Source organism: Culex quinquefasciatus, chromosome 3, assembly GCF_015732765.1.
Source record: "Culex quinquefasciatus strain JHB chromosome 3, VPISU_Cqui_1.0_pri_paternal, whole genome shotgun sequence".
Taxonomy (NCBI): domain Eukaryota; kingdom Metazoa; phylum Arthropoda; class Insecta; order Diptera; family Culicidae; genus Culex; species Culex quinquefasciatus.
Window position 1 is genome coordinate 11,825,230 of NC_051863.1, and position 16,289 is coordinate 11,841,518.

Consider the following 16,289-nt stretch of genomic DNA (forward strand, 5'->3'; position numbering starts at 1 on the left):
TCTAATATCTAAAATCTAAAATCTAAAATCTAAAATCTAAAATCTAAAATCTAAAATCTAAAATCTAAAATCTATTAAAATCGAGACTAAGATCACATCATCACAAAATCTATTCAATTACAAATTTTAGGATTTGAGAAACTAAAAAAATATCAAAATTTAAAAATGTAAAACAATGTAAAGATTAAAATTAAGAGAACAAAAAATTGAATAACCAAAATTCTAAGAATCTTGAAACTTAAAATATTTTTAATCTAAAACTTAAAAAAATCTGACAATTTAGTTATAAAGTGAACTCGCTAAACTCTAGGACGAACTGCATTCAAATGCACCTAGGAATGAACGAATCCAAAATCGTTAATTGGAACGACTGACAGTTGTCCAAAGCTTGAAACCACGAGTTCAAAAAAATCGACGACTCCCAAAACTGGAATGACTTACTGACCTAACAACTTCCAAGGCCGGGATCGGCGTTTTACTTCTACATCCGATGGAAGGTTGGAGCAGATGGGAGCATAACCATTCGGCCAGGCCTGCTGCTTCCTAGTTTTCTTCAACAAGTCTTCAACAAGTTTGAAACAACATTGCGCCTGCATCTATTTTTTAAAGTAAAATGAATCCTATTTTGACTCCACCGAAAAAAAAACTTGTTTTCTTGTTTGTATGTATGAATGATCATCTAATTAATTTATTATCTTGTATTCTTTTTTGTCATGGTTTTAATGATTGGCACGTTTAGGGCCCAATAGGCACCTCTTAAGAATAGGGGTCAAGAAATGGCCTTACAAACACCAGAACAAAAGAGAGGGAACAATTTCTTGGGGCTTTTTTGACACCTTGCTTTCGCTGCCGCTGCTGACCATTTGAAATTTTTCTTAACCTTTTATTTCCATCCGACGTGCGTATATCGTTTTAACACTGGAACGCCCTACGCATGTCCAACTTACACGGACGCTAAAGCCTCCCAAAAAAGGTGGAACGGTAACTTCAACTCGCTGGTTCTCGGGTTTAACTCAACCAATCAAGATGATTCTTCTTTCCAGTGATTTGTTAGGATGTCTAGATGATTCTAGAACTTTGCAGAACTTAATTTGAACAAATCTGTAATTTCTGCGACCGAAAACATCGTTCCACCTTTTTTAAAAAGACTGCCTCCGCGGAATTTTCCGCGATTTTTTTTTACACGCGAAAAAAAAAAGTTGGAACGATGTTTTTGATCGCAAAAATTACAGATTTGATCAAATTAAGTTCTGCAAAGTTTTAGAATCATCTAGACATCCTAACAATTCACTGGAAAGAAGAATCATCTTGATTGGTTGAGTTAGGCCCGAGAACCAGCGAGTTGAAGTTACCGTTTTAACTTTTTTAAAGCCTTGGGCGTTGGAATGTTAATAGATTAATTTTAGAGATATTTTGTAGTTTTGGAGTAGACCGGTACGTACACGGAAACGGTTGTTGCATTTGAAACGGAATACGTAAACGATTCGAATTGAATTCCGTTTCAGAATTCCGATTTTGTTGACTGGGTAAGAGCAATGAAGTACCGCCACTTTCAAATGTTGCTCCAGAGTTCTAGAACGAAAATCAAATCTGGAGTTGTTGGTCCAATAAACCAAATTTCCAGACCAAACCTTGAGTCAGGGGTATTGAAAAACACCAAAACAGCAAAAACTGAAAATTTGGTTTATTGGACCTTTTCAAAAAAAAAAAAAAAACTCCAGAAATTAATAAATTTTGTCTACTTTTTTTCTTCAACATCTCACAGTGCGCCCAGGTGGCAACTTTCCAACCGGTTCGCTTCCTCGCGAACTGTCAAGCGGGCGCAAAAAGTTCATATTCTGCGCCAATCTGCCATTTTCGTGAAAATTCAAAACAGCATCTCCGCGAGTGTCCGCAGTGCAAGTGATTGGAAAAAGTGCGTTTTTCGCCGGAAATATCAACCTGATTGTGGTAAAAATCGTTTCGTTCTGCAGCGGAAACCGGTCTGCGCTGAAGGAAAGTGGAGTTTCGTGCGGGGGAGTGAATTTGTGGCTCGAATTTGGCGTTTTAAATTCGCGAAGAGTTGCGTGGCTAAAGAACGAACAAAAAAAAAACGCGAGGAAGAACAACAACAATAGCAAGAAGGCGGATTTTCTGAGCTGTGTGTTTTGGGAGTGCGAAACAACCTTGGACCATGTTGGCCGTTCCGCGTTGAGGAGGACGATTTTGCAGGATGAACAACGGAGCGGGAGGAAGTGGCGGCGGCGGCTTTGGCGGATTCAGCAATGGCGAGTCGGGGATTCTGCGGAAGACGGGCGGCGGAGGCCACCACCATCATCACCACCACGGCGGCGGCCAGGACACCTTTGCCGACCTGCTGGTGTTCGGGTACTCGTGCAAGATGTTCCGGGACGACGAGAAGGCTCGATTTATCGACTCTGGACGGCATTTAATTCCATGGAGTGGCGACAATCAGTTGAAGATTGACAGGTTAATAATTTGCTTTCTTTTCGTCAAACTTTTAAACAATTCTTAAAGCCGACAACATTAAATTCAAAATCAACCAAATTGCCAAGCTCCTTTCTTCCTTTAGCGTAATTTGATGCGATCGATGTCGCAGTTGATTTTTGCTAGCGCAAAGCGAAAACCCCAATTCTTTTTCAGCTCGTCGTTGTCGCTAAGCCAATTTGGGTCGGAAAACCGATATCTGCAGCTTTTCAGCCATTGACCTCGAGAGGGAGAACCGGATTGAGCAAAGGACGGAAGAGTGGAATTGTCGCGCTTATTTCTGAAGAACTGTTTAGCGATGACCCTGTAGAAAAAAGTTGCAGGAGATAAATGTCTCAGGCGGTCGACATAGTTGATTGGCTTTTATGTCGACTGCTTTGGAATGTCGACTCGAGCTAAATTGCAGTTTACTGATATTTTTTATATAAATATATTAGGGAGCGTTCTTTTATGACGTAACACAGTTGGAAGGAGGGGGAGGGGGGGGGGGGGTCATATGCCGTGTTACGCTCCACAATTTTTTATTTGTTTGGAAATTTTGTTTTTGCATTACGTAATAAAAGAAGGCTCCCTTAAATGGGACAAAAAGCTAGGTGGCTAACTAAGATAAATTGAAAAAAAAAACTCTAGAATTCGACTGACAAACGGGGAAACATTTTAAATATTTATTTTTGTTACAAATTGAAAACTGAGAAAATAAGCAGAAATCAAATGAACCAGTTATTTAAAATTAGAAATGTACAAAAAAAAACATATATCTGAAATTCAAAAAAAATCTTGAACTACAAATTTTTCAAACTTAAAATATTAAAATTGACAAATTAGAAAAATATTCTATAACAAATACTTATTCAAATTTTCAAAAAATATAACATTGTAAAATTCAAGGTTATAAAGCATAAAAAAATATAATAAAACAGGAGGAGAAGTGAAGAAATTTACAATTTGAAAGTTATCCAATTAAACAATTTAAGAATTTAGGAATTTGAGAATTTAAGAATTTAAGAATTTAGGAATTTAAGAATTTATAATTTGTTGTTTTATTGGTTACGATAGCCTGTTAGTTTGAATTTATGAATTTTGAAATTTAAGAATTTAAGAATTTAAGAATTTGAGAATTTAAGAATTTAAGAATTTAAGAATTTAAGAATTTAAGAATTTAAGAATTTAAGAATTTAAGAATTTAAGAATTTAAGAATTTAAGAATTTAAGAATTTAAGAATTTAAGAATTTAAGTATTTAAGAATTTAAGAATTTAAGTATTTAAGAATTTAAGAATTTAAGAATTTAAAAATTTAGGAATTTAAGAATTTTAGAATTTTAGAATTTTAGAATTTAAGAATTAAGGAATTTAAGAATTTAATAATCTGGAAAAAATCGACCGAACAAAAAAAAAAACAAAAAACTGAAATACAGCCACCCTGCAACTCGTTATGTAATTCGATTATAATTTTTAAATTTTTTGACAGAAGTAGCGGTGTTCTTTTCTGTAGGCAGATAGATACCGCCATTACTGTCAAACAGGTGATTATTATGATCGGAAAACACGAAAATTATTTGTATTTTAAAAGCTTATTTTAGAAACTTTGTCAGTGTTTAAATTCTGTCGAAAATAAATCATTGTTTTGGGCATTGCAACATCACAATCATCAAAGCGGCCAGACCAACTGCGTTAAGTTAATCGCAACGATGATTCGTTGAATTCCACCTCACGTCAATGTTCCTCGATAGAATTTCATAAAAAGAAGAGAAAACAAGCGAATCTCAGAAACACAGGATCTATTTCAACTCACTAACGCTGGATTTAAAGTGGCGCGTGGATTTCTACATAATCCTGAAGGAAGTTTCCACCTAGATCTCGCAAACAGATCACTCCGCCACCCTCTTCACCAACACAGATAACACGGTGCAAATTGTTGTAAGGACATTTGAAAGCCCCTCTAGCGCGTGTCATGCACCGGAACAAGCCTCTTTTCTCTAGCTCAGATATCCTTCCCTCAAATAACACTGCACGTAACTCCAGCGCGCGCGTGTGGCCGTGGTATGTATAAAAGTGGTAATTTGATTTACTATTTTTACAAAAAAAAAAAAAACAAAGTTTATCATTTCCGTTTTCGTCCGGAGAGCGCGCGCGCAGCTGGCCGGGGAAGTTGTTGTGCCATTAAGTGCCGAACCCTCCGCAACATCCCCGTCCAGCTCGCCGTGCGATGGCCGCCCGGATTTCCGTTTTCTTTTCCAGCTGTGAAGCCCTAAGCAACGCGTTCGCGTAACGCGCTTCCTCTTCTTCGAGGGTGTTCGCTAATCTGGGCTTCCCGTTTTTTTTCTTCTCTTTCCTTCTTTCTTGTTTCCTTCTCTTTTCTCTGGAACCACGACGCGTAGATACGATGCCCGCGGTGCCTTGCACGATCTGTCCCAGCACGAACCGCCGATCGGTGGGTACGGGAACCGGCTGGACTGTCTGGCACCGGCCGAGCAGCGCGCCGAACAGCTGTGCGAGGAGGAGCGCTACTACAGTCTGTACGCGAACGAAGTCGAGGAGGAGATTTATCAGGGTGAGGGCGTTAGATTTGGGATTTTTGGGAAGATCTTGGTTGATATCGAAGGGTTTTATCCACAGAGGAAGCCGCGAAGCGGCAAGCACTGAGTGGTGCGGAGATTGCGTTCGATTACGATGCTCCTTCGGCGGATGGAGCTACGATGGTTGGTCCGGTGCCGGCGGATTCCGCCGGCATCGGTGATGATGACGAAAATAGCCTCGATCCTCCGTTTGAGGCTCCGAAAGGGTTTGAAATTCCGACCGATTTGGAGCTACCGGAAACGATGAAGGAGCACGCGATCATCGAGAAGACGGCCAAGTTTATAGCGTCCCAGGACTCGCAGATGGAGATTCTGCTGCGAGCAAAGCAGGCGGCGAACCCACAGTTTGGGTTTCTCAGCCCTGGTGGGAAGTTGTACCGATACTATCGCCACGTGTTGATGGCCATCAAAACCAACCGATATCCGGAAGAAGTGGAGGAGGTTCCCGAAAAAGGTAGGTTGAGGGAGATTTGAGAAGGTTTGAAGATTTGACAGACGTGCTTCTTTGCAGAAGCGGAAGCCGCTCCAGCAGCTGAAGAAGTTGAAGTTTTACCTAAGCCCAAGGTAATTGTCCCATCCATAAAGTACAAACCGTCGGTAGACTGTGCTTACACCCAGCTGATTAGTAAAATTACGGGTGCTCCGATTCCGCCGGAAAATCAAGTGACCGCGGCGGCACCGCTGACTCCGACGCAACTGACCTCGTTGAACACCGAGTACGAGTACTCGCTGGAGGAGAAACCAGTCGAGGTGAAGAAAGTGTCCACTGGCTTGGCCGGTCTCGTGCAGTATAATTCCGACAGTGACGACAGCTCGAGTGAGACCGACCAGAAGGAAGAGAAGAAGCCCGAGGTACCGAAGCCAGAGCAGCGGGAAATCGTATTTACTGGCAAGCTGCCACCAGAAATCTTCCAACACGTGATCGAAAAAACCGCAACTTACGTCGCCAAAAACGGCTACAGCTTCGAGGATGCGCTGAGGACAAAGAACGACCCGCGCTTTCTCTTCCTGCGGAAAGACCACGAATTCTATCCGTACTTTGCATTTCGAGTGCGCTACCTCATCAACCCGTACGAGGACGTGCCGAAAAGCCCGGAAAAGGTAACCATCACGAGGGAAATCGCGAACGGCACCGTGGTGGAAACGCCGAGCATCGGCATCAAGACGGTCAACGTGGCTGCGCCAGTACCGGCGCCGGCTCAGCAGACGCAAATCCAGTCGACGAAACCGGGCGGAGCGGTCTGTTTCTCGATCAAGAGCAGCAAGGAGGACGCTCCGGTTGCGCTCAAGTCGAGCGTGATCCAGGAACTGGGAGCCGACGAGGAGGAAGCGGAACCGGCGAAGGAGGAGAAAGAAAAGAGTAGAACACCGAGCCGGGAGAGGGACGTCGAGGAAAAGCCTGCGGAGAGGAAGGTCGTGGAAAAGCCTGCGGAGAAAAAGGTGGTGGAAAAGCCTGTCGAAAAGAAGGTCGCGGAAAAGCCTGCCGAGAAAAGGGTGGTAGAAGACAAAAGATCGACAACTCCGCCGGCTGTCATCGACATGTTCTCGGATGAAACCAGAAAAAGGTTTGTAGTTTGTTTATATTTGTAATCCTCAGCTTAAAATTGAAAAATCGTGCAGCAAATTCCAGTCGACATTCGTCAACAAGCAATTGCGTGTCGCACGACATTTTGGTGCCAAAACGTACGAAATTGTCGTGCGTCGTCGCACGATTGCACGGACGACTAACGACCAAAGGTTGACGGACCTTTCAGTCAGGGAATCCTTTCTGTCTGTCAATCTATTTTCGTAAATGTCAACCAAATTCAACGAGATGACAGGTTTTGCTGTCATCTTGTCGAAATTTTGTCGACATTAAGGTGAAACGGGACGCCATTTCTTGGGCAACTTTTTTGAACTCGACCAATTTCTTGCTCTCGACCTATTTAGCGTCTGCAAACAAAACAGAATTTTGTAAGTAACGGCATTTTCCTTAAAGGTGCTTCCGAAACCATAAGTCGTGGTTTAAATATGGCGCTGCCTTCTCGTTTCACCTTATACAAGGTGGCAGGTTGTGCAAAATGACGTCATAAATTTTACTTCCAGGTCACCATCGCCAGTCGAGGAACCCAAGGTGTCATCAGCAGAAGATGAAATCAAAGAGCAAAAACGGCAAGAGGAACGCATTAAGGACAAGCTGACGGCAGCAGCTCGGGAAAAGCTCGCCGCCATCACCAAGGAGAAACAACTCCAACTGGAACGAAAGAAAAGGGCCAGCATGTTCCTCAGCATGATGGGCAACAAAGCAGAGCCCAAAGCCAGCAAAGACGATCCAGAGCCGGTCGTCACCGCTCCATCTCCTTCCTCCTCCTCCACCTCCCAAGATACGCCCCCTCAAGCCCCAGGCAAAAACGGGTTAGACTTGCTAAAAGACTCCACCGCCGCCGGCAAAGACCAGGACAAACAATCCGAAGCTTCGATACACTCGATCCCGTCGCAAAGCACGACCCCCGAGTCCCACCAGGTTCTCTCGAGCGATGACGATGACGTGGTGCTGGTCGGCGTTAGCACCCAAAAGGACAACGGCGCGACGAGGCGCTCCCGGTCCCGGACGCGCTCGGACAGCAAGCATAAAAAGCGAAAGCACAAGCATCACAAAAGCAAAAGCAAAAAGGCCAAGAAGAAAAAATCTCGCAGTCGGAGCGTGAGCCGGAGTCGATCGTCGAAGGCCGTCAAGCGGAAACGGGCCCGCAGCAGCTCGCGGTCGGAAAGCTCGCGACGATCGCGGAGTAGGTCCAGGGACGGGAAAAAGAGAAAAAAAGACAAGAAGAAAAGCCACAAGCATCACAAGAGTTCCAGATCTTCGTCGCGGTCCAAGCATCACCACAGTCGGAGGGATGAGCAGCGGGAGGGGGAGGATTTCGACTGGGATGCGCTGTGAAGGGGTTTCTCTGCGTTTGTGAATATTGTGCATAATAGTTTTTTGGTCTAAATAAATTGAATTCATAACAGTCCGATTTTTTATTTTCCGATTATCCTTTAAAAACTTTTAGAAAACCATGATAACTCTCCGTTATGTTTTGCCGACTCATCGATCGTTGTTGGAACGATTGTCGTACCAAAAGCCGAACGTCGACCAACCTGCGGGACTTCTACAGCAATTTTGTCGACCACTTGTCGGGAACACTTTTTACCGGGTCCAACCGGTTCGCAGCTGTCATCAACATTATTGAACCGCAACTTTGATTCCCACATTGAAGGGGAGCAAGAGTTGGCGATGAAAAGGCGGGTTGAAATCCATTAGCGAACTAGACTCGACTTTTGGACGCAATTTTGTAAAATTCCTTCATAACATCTCGGAATAGTATTTTAAGCGACATTTGCAATAATAAGAACAATCAAACGTATAATCAGGTTAAAAATGTATTATTTTGTTCGTGTATAAACGATCTTCAAAATATTCTGACCATGAATATTTTCGTTTCCGGAGATTTGTTAGGGCGCGGTGTAGAGGTGGGCAAAACCGCTCTTTTTTAGGAGCCGCTCATTTTTGTTCGCTCTTTTAAAAGAGCCGCTCTTTTGAACGGCTCTTTCGCTCTTTTTTAAATTTGAATGAATAGGGTTTTTTCAAGAATCGTGTGATTTTATAAGTTATTTCACATTGGACTTTTATAAATTTGGCCATATCAAATATTTTTTGAAGTTTATGTCCCTCAACTCTGGCCAAAGTCGCAAAAAAAATTATAGCAAGACATTTTAATGAAAAAAGAGTTTTGAAATGCATTTTACACATCCCCATTTGTTTTGCAATAATTAGTTTTCAAAATATCGAAGTTTCGATGAACTTTTTTTTTTAAACCGAAAAAAACTTTTGTATTAGGTACTGTACAACGGAATTTCACCAAAAATCAAAATATTTTTGATCGACCCCAAAATGCTTTTTAATTCGTTTTCAGTGGATAAGACTTCTATTCTCATTAAAATTTGAAAGTATTTTACTTTATGAACAATCAGTTGCACACTGAAAAGTTTATTTCATTTTGTTTAGAAAATCATTTACTTTTGGGATTCATTTTTATATTCATTGAATTCGCATTTTCAATTCTCAAAAACAAATTAAATACTATTTTTTTTGGAAATTCAAAAAATTATATTTATAACAAAAATCATGCCATATTGAAACGGTTCTTCCAAAAGACCGGAGTTAAAAAAGAACCGTGGTTCTTTTTTTGTGAGTCACGGTTCGTTCGCTCTTTTCAGTGAACCGGCTCTTTGAGCGGTTCGCTCTTTTTTTGCCCACCTCTAACGCGGTGTTAAATTTAGTTGCTAATGCTGTAAATTACATTTACAATCGTTGAAATAATTTTTTATTCGACATAATAATATTAAAAATATTTGTCGCATTTAAAACGCAGAATCCTAAAATTCCGAAAATTAAATAAAGGGAAACCCCAAAACTATAAACATTGAATTGTTTGGCCAAATAATATAGAAAATATCAGAAATTTTGAAGTACAAAAATTTAAAAGTAACGCAAAATTGAAATTTTGATATCCCAAAATTAAAAAAATATGAAAAACTACAATGTAGTAATTTAATAATTCTGAAATAAATGTATTCAAAAATTCATTCCTAAAATCAAATATTTACAAGCGCAAAAAAAAATCTTAAAAAATAAGAAAATTACTAATTCGTAATTCTAGGGGTTTCAAACATTATCCAAAACTCGATCCAAAACCCAACATAAAAATTCACTCTGGATAATCAGATCACGAAATTGTTATTTCTTTCAAAACATGGGTCTTCACTCGAAAATATTTTGGTTTTTTAGAATTTAAGAATTTAAAAATTTAAGACTTTGAGACTTTAAAAATTTAAGAATATTAGAATTCAAGAATTTGAGATTTTAAAAATTTAAGAATTTAAAAATTTAAGAATTTAAAAATTTAAGGATTTAAGAATTGAGGAACTTAAGAATTTAAGAACTTAAGAATTTAAGAATTTAAGAATTTAAGGATATAGGATTTAAGAATTTGAGAATTTTAAAGAATTTTAGAATCGTACAATTTTAGATTTTTAGAATTTTAGAATTTAAGAGTTTAAGGTTAAGCCGTTGATCATTTTCGAAGAAAATTAATCATCACTATAAAATATTCTGTATTAAATTCAATTTAACGAATTTCAGCACCAAAAGGAATCAGCATGTGCCGGTTGTTGCCTTCTTGAAGCCACTGAAAGGATTTTTGATCTAAATCAAATGTTGAATCATAGCAATTTATATAATTTTGTGGCACAGTCATTGACGTCCTAGTTGGCAATCATTGATTAATGACGATTTCCATAACTTTACAAGGAATGGGATAATCGTTACCAAAAGGAATCAACATGTGTAGGGCACTATTCTAAACAACTTGTTGAAGGAATTTTGTCAAAATATTGAAAGCGAGGCAAAAATTATATCTTTGAACGAAAAATCATGACAATGATGGAAGTCTTCACGTTAAGTATGTTAAGAATTTTAGGAATTTAAGAATATAAATGTAAATTTATATAAATGGTTAACTGCTCAACAAAAATGGGTTTTCTTTGATCTATTCATTCAATGAAGCAAAGCTTTCGATTTGGTATTATTTTTGCCTTCCTCACCTTACTGAGGAAAGGCTATAAAATCACTCGAAAAATGAAGTTCTTAATTCGACCTCGTAGACCCTCCTTCACGTATACCTATCGACTCAGAATCATGTTCTGAGCAAATGTCTGTGTGGATGTGTGTAGGTGGGTGGACAAAAAAATTGTCACTCGATTATCTCCGGACTGGATGAACGGATTTTGACCGTATTAGTCTCATTCGATCCGTCTTGGGGTCCCATAGGTCTCTATTTGAAATCAGCAAGTTTAGTTAAGTACTTCAAAAGTTATGCTTTAAAACGATTTTGGCGAATGTCCGGAAGATTGTAAAAAGGGTGGTTTTTGCAAGAAACCCTTTCATGTTATACATTTTCAGAAAGGAATTAAAAATACCTTTCCAATGAGCCCGAAACATTGAAGATCTGACAACCCTATCAAAAGTTATTAGCACTTAAGTGTTATTTATACACTTTTTGGAGGCCGGATCTCACATATTTCAGTAAAAATGATGTCCGGGTCCATCATGCGACCCATCGTTAGTTAGATAATTGAAAGAACTTTCAAATGAGCCTAAAACATCAAGGATCTGGCAACCCTATCAAAAGTTATTTGCACTTAAGTGTTATTTATATACTTTCTGGAGGCCGGATCTGAGATATTGTGATAACAATATTGTCTGAATCTTCCATGTGAACTTTCGTTGGATAGGTTTTTTTTTATCAGACCTTGCCGATGAGCTAGAAAAATTGAAGGTCTGCGAACCCTATCAAAAGAAATCAGTAATAACATTGATTTGTTAAATATGTTAAGGGAATGTTGCTATTTTTACTGAATGTATTGACTTTATGAATGTGAGGAAGGCACCAACCACCTAAAGGTGGATTAAGTATCGTTTTATGTATTGTTTTTATCAGTGATGATTTATATTTCTTTTAAAGCTTTCATATAAATATAGAGTACAGTCCTGGTTAATCTATAATAAATTTCATAAGTAGATAACAATTTTTACGTTAAAACTTCACCACTCCAACTCTCCGGGAATGTACTTGTCAATCAAACTCTGATAATACGGCCAAAGGGCCTCCAGGTCCGGAATCTTGGTGCACTTGGTGTACAAGTCGTACCGACTGAAATTTAGAAAAGAATGTTATTACTTTAAAACAATTCAATATGATTTTGCAAAACATACTTAAACATTAACACCCACTGCTTGGTGACCTCGTCCTTTTCGGTCGTCAGATGCGAGTAGTCCCCTCCCGAGTGCCACGGGTAAAACGAGTGGTACCGAATCATCTGGAGGGCTTGCTCCGGCAGGGTACTCTTATTGTGCACCAGCACTCGGTACAGGAACTCATCGTGGCCCCAGGACATTGTTAGCCCTGCCAGGCCGCACTTTGGCTTGTACATGCCGTTTTTGGTGCTGAAATTTGAAAATTTGCGTTAAACTTTACATTAAAAAATAAGATGTCTCAACTCGACTCACTTATACTTTGGATTCGCCCCGTCGACGTTCTCGTCGAAGCTGTCCGCCCGGTACACGATGCTTTCGCCCCACTGGCAACCCACCGGAAACGTGTCCCCTACCACGGCCCACTGTGGCTCGCCGTAAAACGCCATAACCTTGCCCAGGTCGTGAATCAGCCCGGTCAGGTGCAGCCAGTCCAGCTCGGGATGTTCCTCGCGGGCTCGTTCGGCCGTTTGAAAAGCGTGCACGATGTTTGGCAGGTCCAAATCCGGGTCCGATTCGTCTACCAGGTCGTTGAGCTTTTCCAACGCCTCGCGAATGTTGGCCTTAAAGTGATCGAACTTGAGCCAGTCCTGGTGGCGACCTGCAAGTACGCAGAAGGAGGTTTTGTTTTGGTAAACACGTAGTACGCATCGCATCAGTGATAAGAATCCTTCCAGGTGGCGTTATCTCAAGTATCGCGCATCGAAGGTCACACTTGTTGACCTAGATGTGTGGGAACTAGAGGCGTAATTGAATGTTCAGGTTTGTTTGCGTTTGTAATTGAATCAATCACGTGTTGGGAAACGCGTCCCTTGATCGTGACACCTTTGTTGATTTCCGATCATGCCCCGTTTTGAATGAAGCTGCAGCTTGGAATGAGTTTGAGAATCCAACATGCATCATTCGCGGTTATCAGCAATAGATTAGTTAGTTTTGACAAGCGCGCGAGATAATCCCGTACAACGTGATAAACAAAAGTTCACAACAACCCATTAGGGGGGTCATTACCAACGTCAGACGCAATCGATCCGGCAGATCTACGCCGGACAACAACGGGCGGGGAAAATTCTACGATTTCATACCTTGCACGAACTCGACTGTTTGATTGGTGTGCATCAGTTTGTACGTTCTGCGGACCCGTTCCTTCAGTGGGTCGGTGTCATCGACGGTGTAGTCTCGGAATTTGCCCACTTCCTTATCGGTGAAGGACTTTTCCGGTCGCAACAGCTCGGACACATCGAGGATGGTTGGATGCTGGAAGTTAGTAAAAAAATAAGTACGTTTGAGTATAATTATGACTGTTAGTTTAGCTTAAATAAAGATTCCGGAGTGTTTGGTACGGTATGTCCACGCATCTTTCCTCCCCTGTAGATTCTGTGAAATGTGATTCGATTTTTTTAATTGAAAATTCTTACTTGGATTGCAACTATCTGGATGACCAACTTTCAGAATTGTAAGAAGCTTACTAAATGTGTAGAAAAGTTTGAGCTAAATCTCAAAAATATAAATCATTGAAAATGTAAAAAAAAACAATTATTGAAATTTAAGAGCATTGTCACGTTGTATTCAAATTGCTAATAAATAAAATCATACACTCAACAAAATGTTTTGCACAGGGAATGGATCTTCTCCATATGGATCTAACTGACAATTTGGTAATAAATCCATCTTAAACGTTCTTCCTCATATAACACCAATTGCACAAAAAGGTCTCTTAAAAAACTTGTCCCAGAAACTGACCTCTTCTACGATAATCCTCATGTTGATAGGTTTTCAGCAATCACTTTCACTAGAACTCAACTTGATTTTTTTAATTCTTAATTCCCAGCACTTTTAGTTTGAGCTAAGTTCCTCTTGAACTTGTTAAATCGAACTGAACGTATTAAACTGACTACCGTCTTGCTTTTATACCGAATGATGGTAATTATGAGAGAGAGAGAGAGAAGAAGATTCCTTACGCTCTCTTAAACCTAATCTAAGTGGCTTAATCCTGGTAGATAGGGAGTGCAACGTTTTTTACGACTATTTACATACTCCAAGTTGGCGTCTGTACGAGCCACGTGTCAGTAGTCAATAGTGTCAATTGACAAAAAAACAAATCCATTACAAAAGACTGGAAGAAACGTGTTTTCACAGACTTGACCTTCACTCGTAAGAAGATTGCAAGTTGACCTGTTTTTCTGAAATTAGAACGAGTGCTAAATCTGTTTATCTTCGTCACTCGAATCAACCTGCGCGCTTTAATGGAGAAATTGAGATCCAAATTGACGACACTCCAGTGTCGCGCTTGAAACAAATACGCTGAAAATAGCTTCATATTTAAATTTATGTTGCGAAATTCGCACGGAAAATCCCAAACCTGCAAATCATTGCCATAATTTTAACGATGCTCGAAAATGCTAATTAGCAAACAATTAATGTCCCATTAACACACAATCTTCGCTGCAAGCCAAGAAGCCGGGTGATTAAGCATAGACCCACTTTAAACCGGCAATTATCACCCGGGAAAAAGGTCACGAACTCCCGGACTTGGCTGATATTTCGTGTTACATGTATGTACAATTCAATCCTGTGTGGTGATTAATGAGCGGCGCGACGATCTGCATGATTTTTATTTCAGTGTGATTTATGCAATACTCCCGGATGGAAGTATTCGACGGGCCGACCGGCCGTTATCAGGACGCGTGCTGGAGCGCTTTTTTTCTGACAGCACGAGATTTTCGGTTGAACTCGTTTATCAGCACTGTGTTGCGATTAGGGGGATAGTTTTGACTGTTGAAGAAGGGGTAGAAGCATCAATGCATCAAAGCATTTGTCTTAAAATATATAAGTTCACCTATATATTATATTTGATTAAATATCAAAGCAAACTTAAAACCGTGTACCTTAGCTTAAATTTATGTAATATAATGGGACCATCCCTCTTGTCCCCTTGTCTTTTCCCCAGATAAGGAGAGTTGAACTCTTTGTTTTTAAAGCTAATTTAAATTTTTAAATTGTCGAGCTCTAGTATGAAACCTAAAGTTATTTAGAATTTTTGAATCCAAGATGGTGAAGCAGAATTCGAATTTGATGTTAAAAGTAAGAAAACAAGATGTTTTATTCAGGATTCGATCCGTAACAACCAAGCAATTTTAAATTTAATATTGGGACCATCCACAAACCACGTGGACACTTTAGGGAGGGGGGGGGGGCATATCGATTGTCCACGCTCCATACAAAAAAAAATTTTTTTATGGACAATTGTCCACGGTGGGGGGGGGGGGTGGAATTTCCAAAAAAGTGTCCACGTGGTTTGTGGATGGTCCCAATATTAAATTTAAAATTGCTTGGTTGTTACGGATCGAATCCTGAATAAAACATCTTGTTTTCTTACTTTTAACATCAAATTCGAATTCTGCTTCACCATCTTGGATTCAAAAATTCTAAATAACTTTAGGTTTCATACTAGAGCTCGACAATTTAAAAATTTAAATTAGCTTTAAAAACAAAGAGTTCAACTCTCCTTATCTGGGGAAAAGACAATTTAACAAGCAAAAGTTATCAGATTAAATTCTACTAATCAGCAATAGCATCATTTTTATGACTCAGCTTCTTTTTCGGTCAATACAAGGAGGAAAAAGAGTTCCCAAAATCGTGAACAAGCGTTCATGAAAATGAGAAGCACGAACAAAGTGTTAAAATTTCATGGTTTTTCAAATGAGTTCAAAATGAGAACCTCGATTTTCATGAACGCTTGTTCACGATTTTTCGAACTCTTTTTTCTCCATGTAGCAGGCTTCATAACAACCCCCAAAAAACTTGAAAAAAAATTCTCAATTTTTAAAAATTTAAATTAATATAAAATAACCCTCTACCGCTATGGTCGCATCATAGCACCACTTAACTTTTAATTCAAATTGAAATTTCTCAAAATCAATTGAGTTCATTGCACTAATCCTTCAAAAATTATAAAGTTTAAGATTCGATGATTTTAAATTCCTAAATTTTTGTCGCCATTTTAGAATATAATAAATCAGACAGACTTTATCTATAAAAATTGTCAAGCTGTATTTTACAATTTCTAAATTTCAGATTCATTTTTATTTTTTTTTTGGTTTTTGAATTTTCACATTTTTGAATAAATGCAAATTTTTAATTTTTGTATTTTGTAAATTTCTGATTTTTAACTTCTATTGCCAGAACATTTAAATTTGTTTGAATTTATATTCGTTGATTTGAAAAGGTTATTTTTTTTTATTTGTGCGTTTCCGATTGTTTATAATTCTTAAGTTTTTTTCTATTTTCAAACTAAAGTCTTTTAAATTTTTTAATTATTTGTATCTTTGTATTTTTAATTTCTAAATTTTGGATTTTCTGTATTTTGTTTTTTTTTTTTTAGATTTTCCGT

The 16,289-nt window shown here is 39.2% G+C and overlaps 2 protein-coding genes across 3 annotated transcripts; one reads left to right on the forward strand and one right to left on the reverse strand.

The window, feature by feature from the left end:
* Positions 1-1,842: 1,842 nt before the first annotated feature.
* Positions 1,843-8,054, forward strand: LOC6050950 (protein suppressor of white apricot). Of its 2 annotated transcripts, none has more exons than XM_038265643.1 (5): positions 1,843-2,469; positions 4,867-5,039; positions 5,105-5,518; positions 5,576-6,629; positions 7,150-8,054. In XM_038265643.1, the coding sequence occupies exons 1-5, from the start codon at positions 2,213-2,215 to the stop codon at positions 7,982-7,984; spliced, it is 2,733 nt and encodes a 910-aa protein (XP_038121571.1). In that variant the 5' UTR covers positions 1,843-2,212; the 3' UTR covers positions 7,985-8,054. The 2 variants fall into 2 exon arrangements, with proteins under 2 accessions (XP_038121571.1, XP_038121572.1); XM_038265644.1 differs by lacking the exon at positions 1,843-2,469 and adding an exon at positions 3,808-4,528.
* Positions 8,055-11,563: 3,509 nt separating this feature from the next.
* On the reverse strand, positions 11,564-13,798 carry LOC6050949 (inositol oxygenase). The gene is made up of 5 exons (XM_038265362.1): positions 13,640-13,798; positions 12,982-13,153; positions 12,155-12,500; positions 11,861-12,091; positions 11,564-11,798 (listed from the first exon to the last, which is right to left on the reverse strand). Exons 1-5 carry the CDS (start codon positions 13,658-13,660, stop codon positions 11,690-11,692), a joined length of 879 nt encoding a protein of 292 aa, XP_038121290.1. The 5' UTR covers positions 13,661-13,798; the 3' UTR covers positions 11,564-11,689.
* Between the last annotated feature and the right edge of the window lie 2,491 nt (positions 13,799-16,289).

Coding starts and splice junctions, on each gene's coding strand:
- LOC6050950 (XM_038265643.1), top strand. CDS start 2,213: ATGAACAACGGAGCGGGAGGAAGTGGCGGCGGCGGCTTTGGCGGATTC. Junction 2,470..4,866: donor AATCAGTTGAAGATTGACAG/GTTAATAATTTG, acceptor CACGACGCGTAG/ATACGATGCCCGCGGTGCCT. Junction 6,630..7,149: donor TCGGATGAAACCAGAAAAAG/GTTTGTAGTTTG, acceptor TTTTACTTCCAG/GTCACCATCGCCAGTCGAGG.
- LOC6050949 (XM_038265362.1), bottom strand. CDS start 13,660: ATGAGGATTATCGTAGAAGAG. Junction 13,154..13,639: donor TGAGGATTATCGTAGAAGAG/GTCAGTTTCTGG, acceptor ACTAACTTCCAG/CATCCAACCATCCTCGATGT. Junction 11,799..11,860: donor CAGTGGGTGTTAATGTTTAA/GTATGTTTTGCA, acceptor TCTAAATTTCAG/TCGGTACGACTTGTACACCA.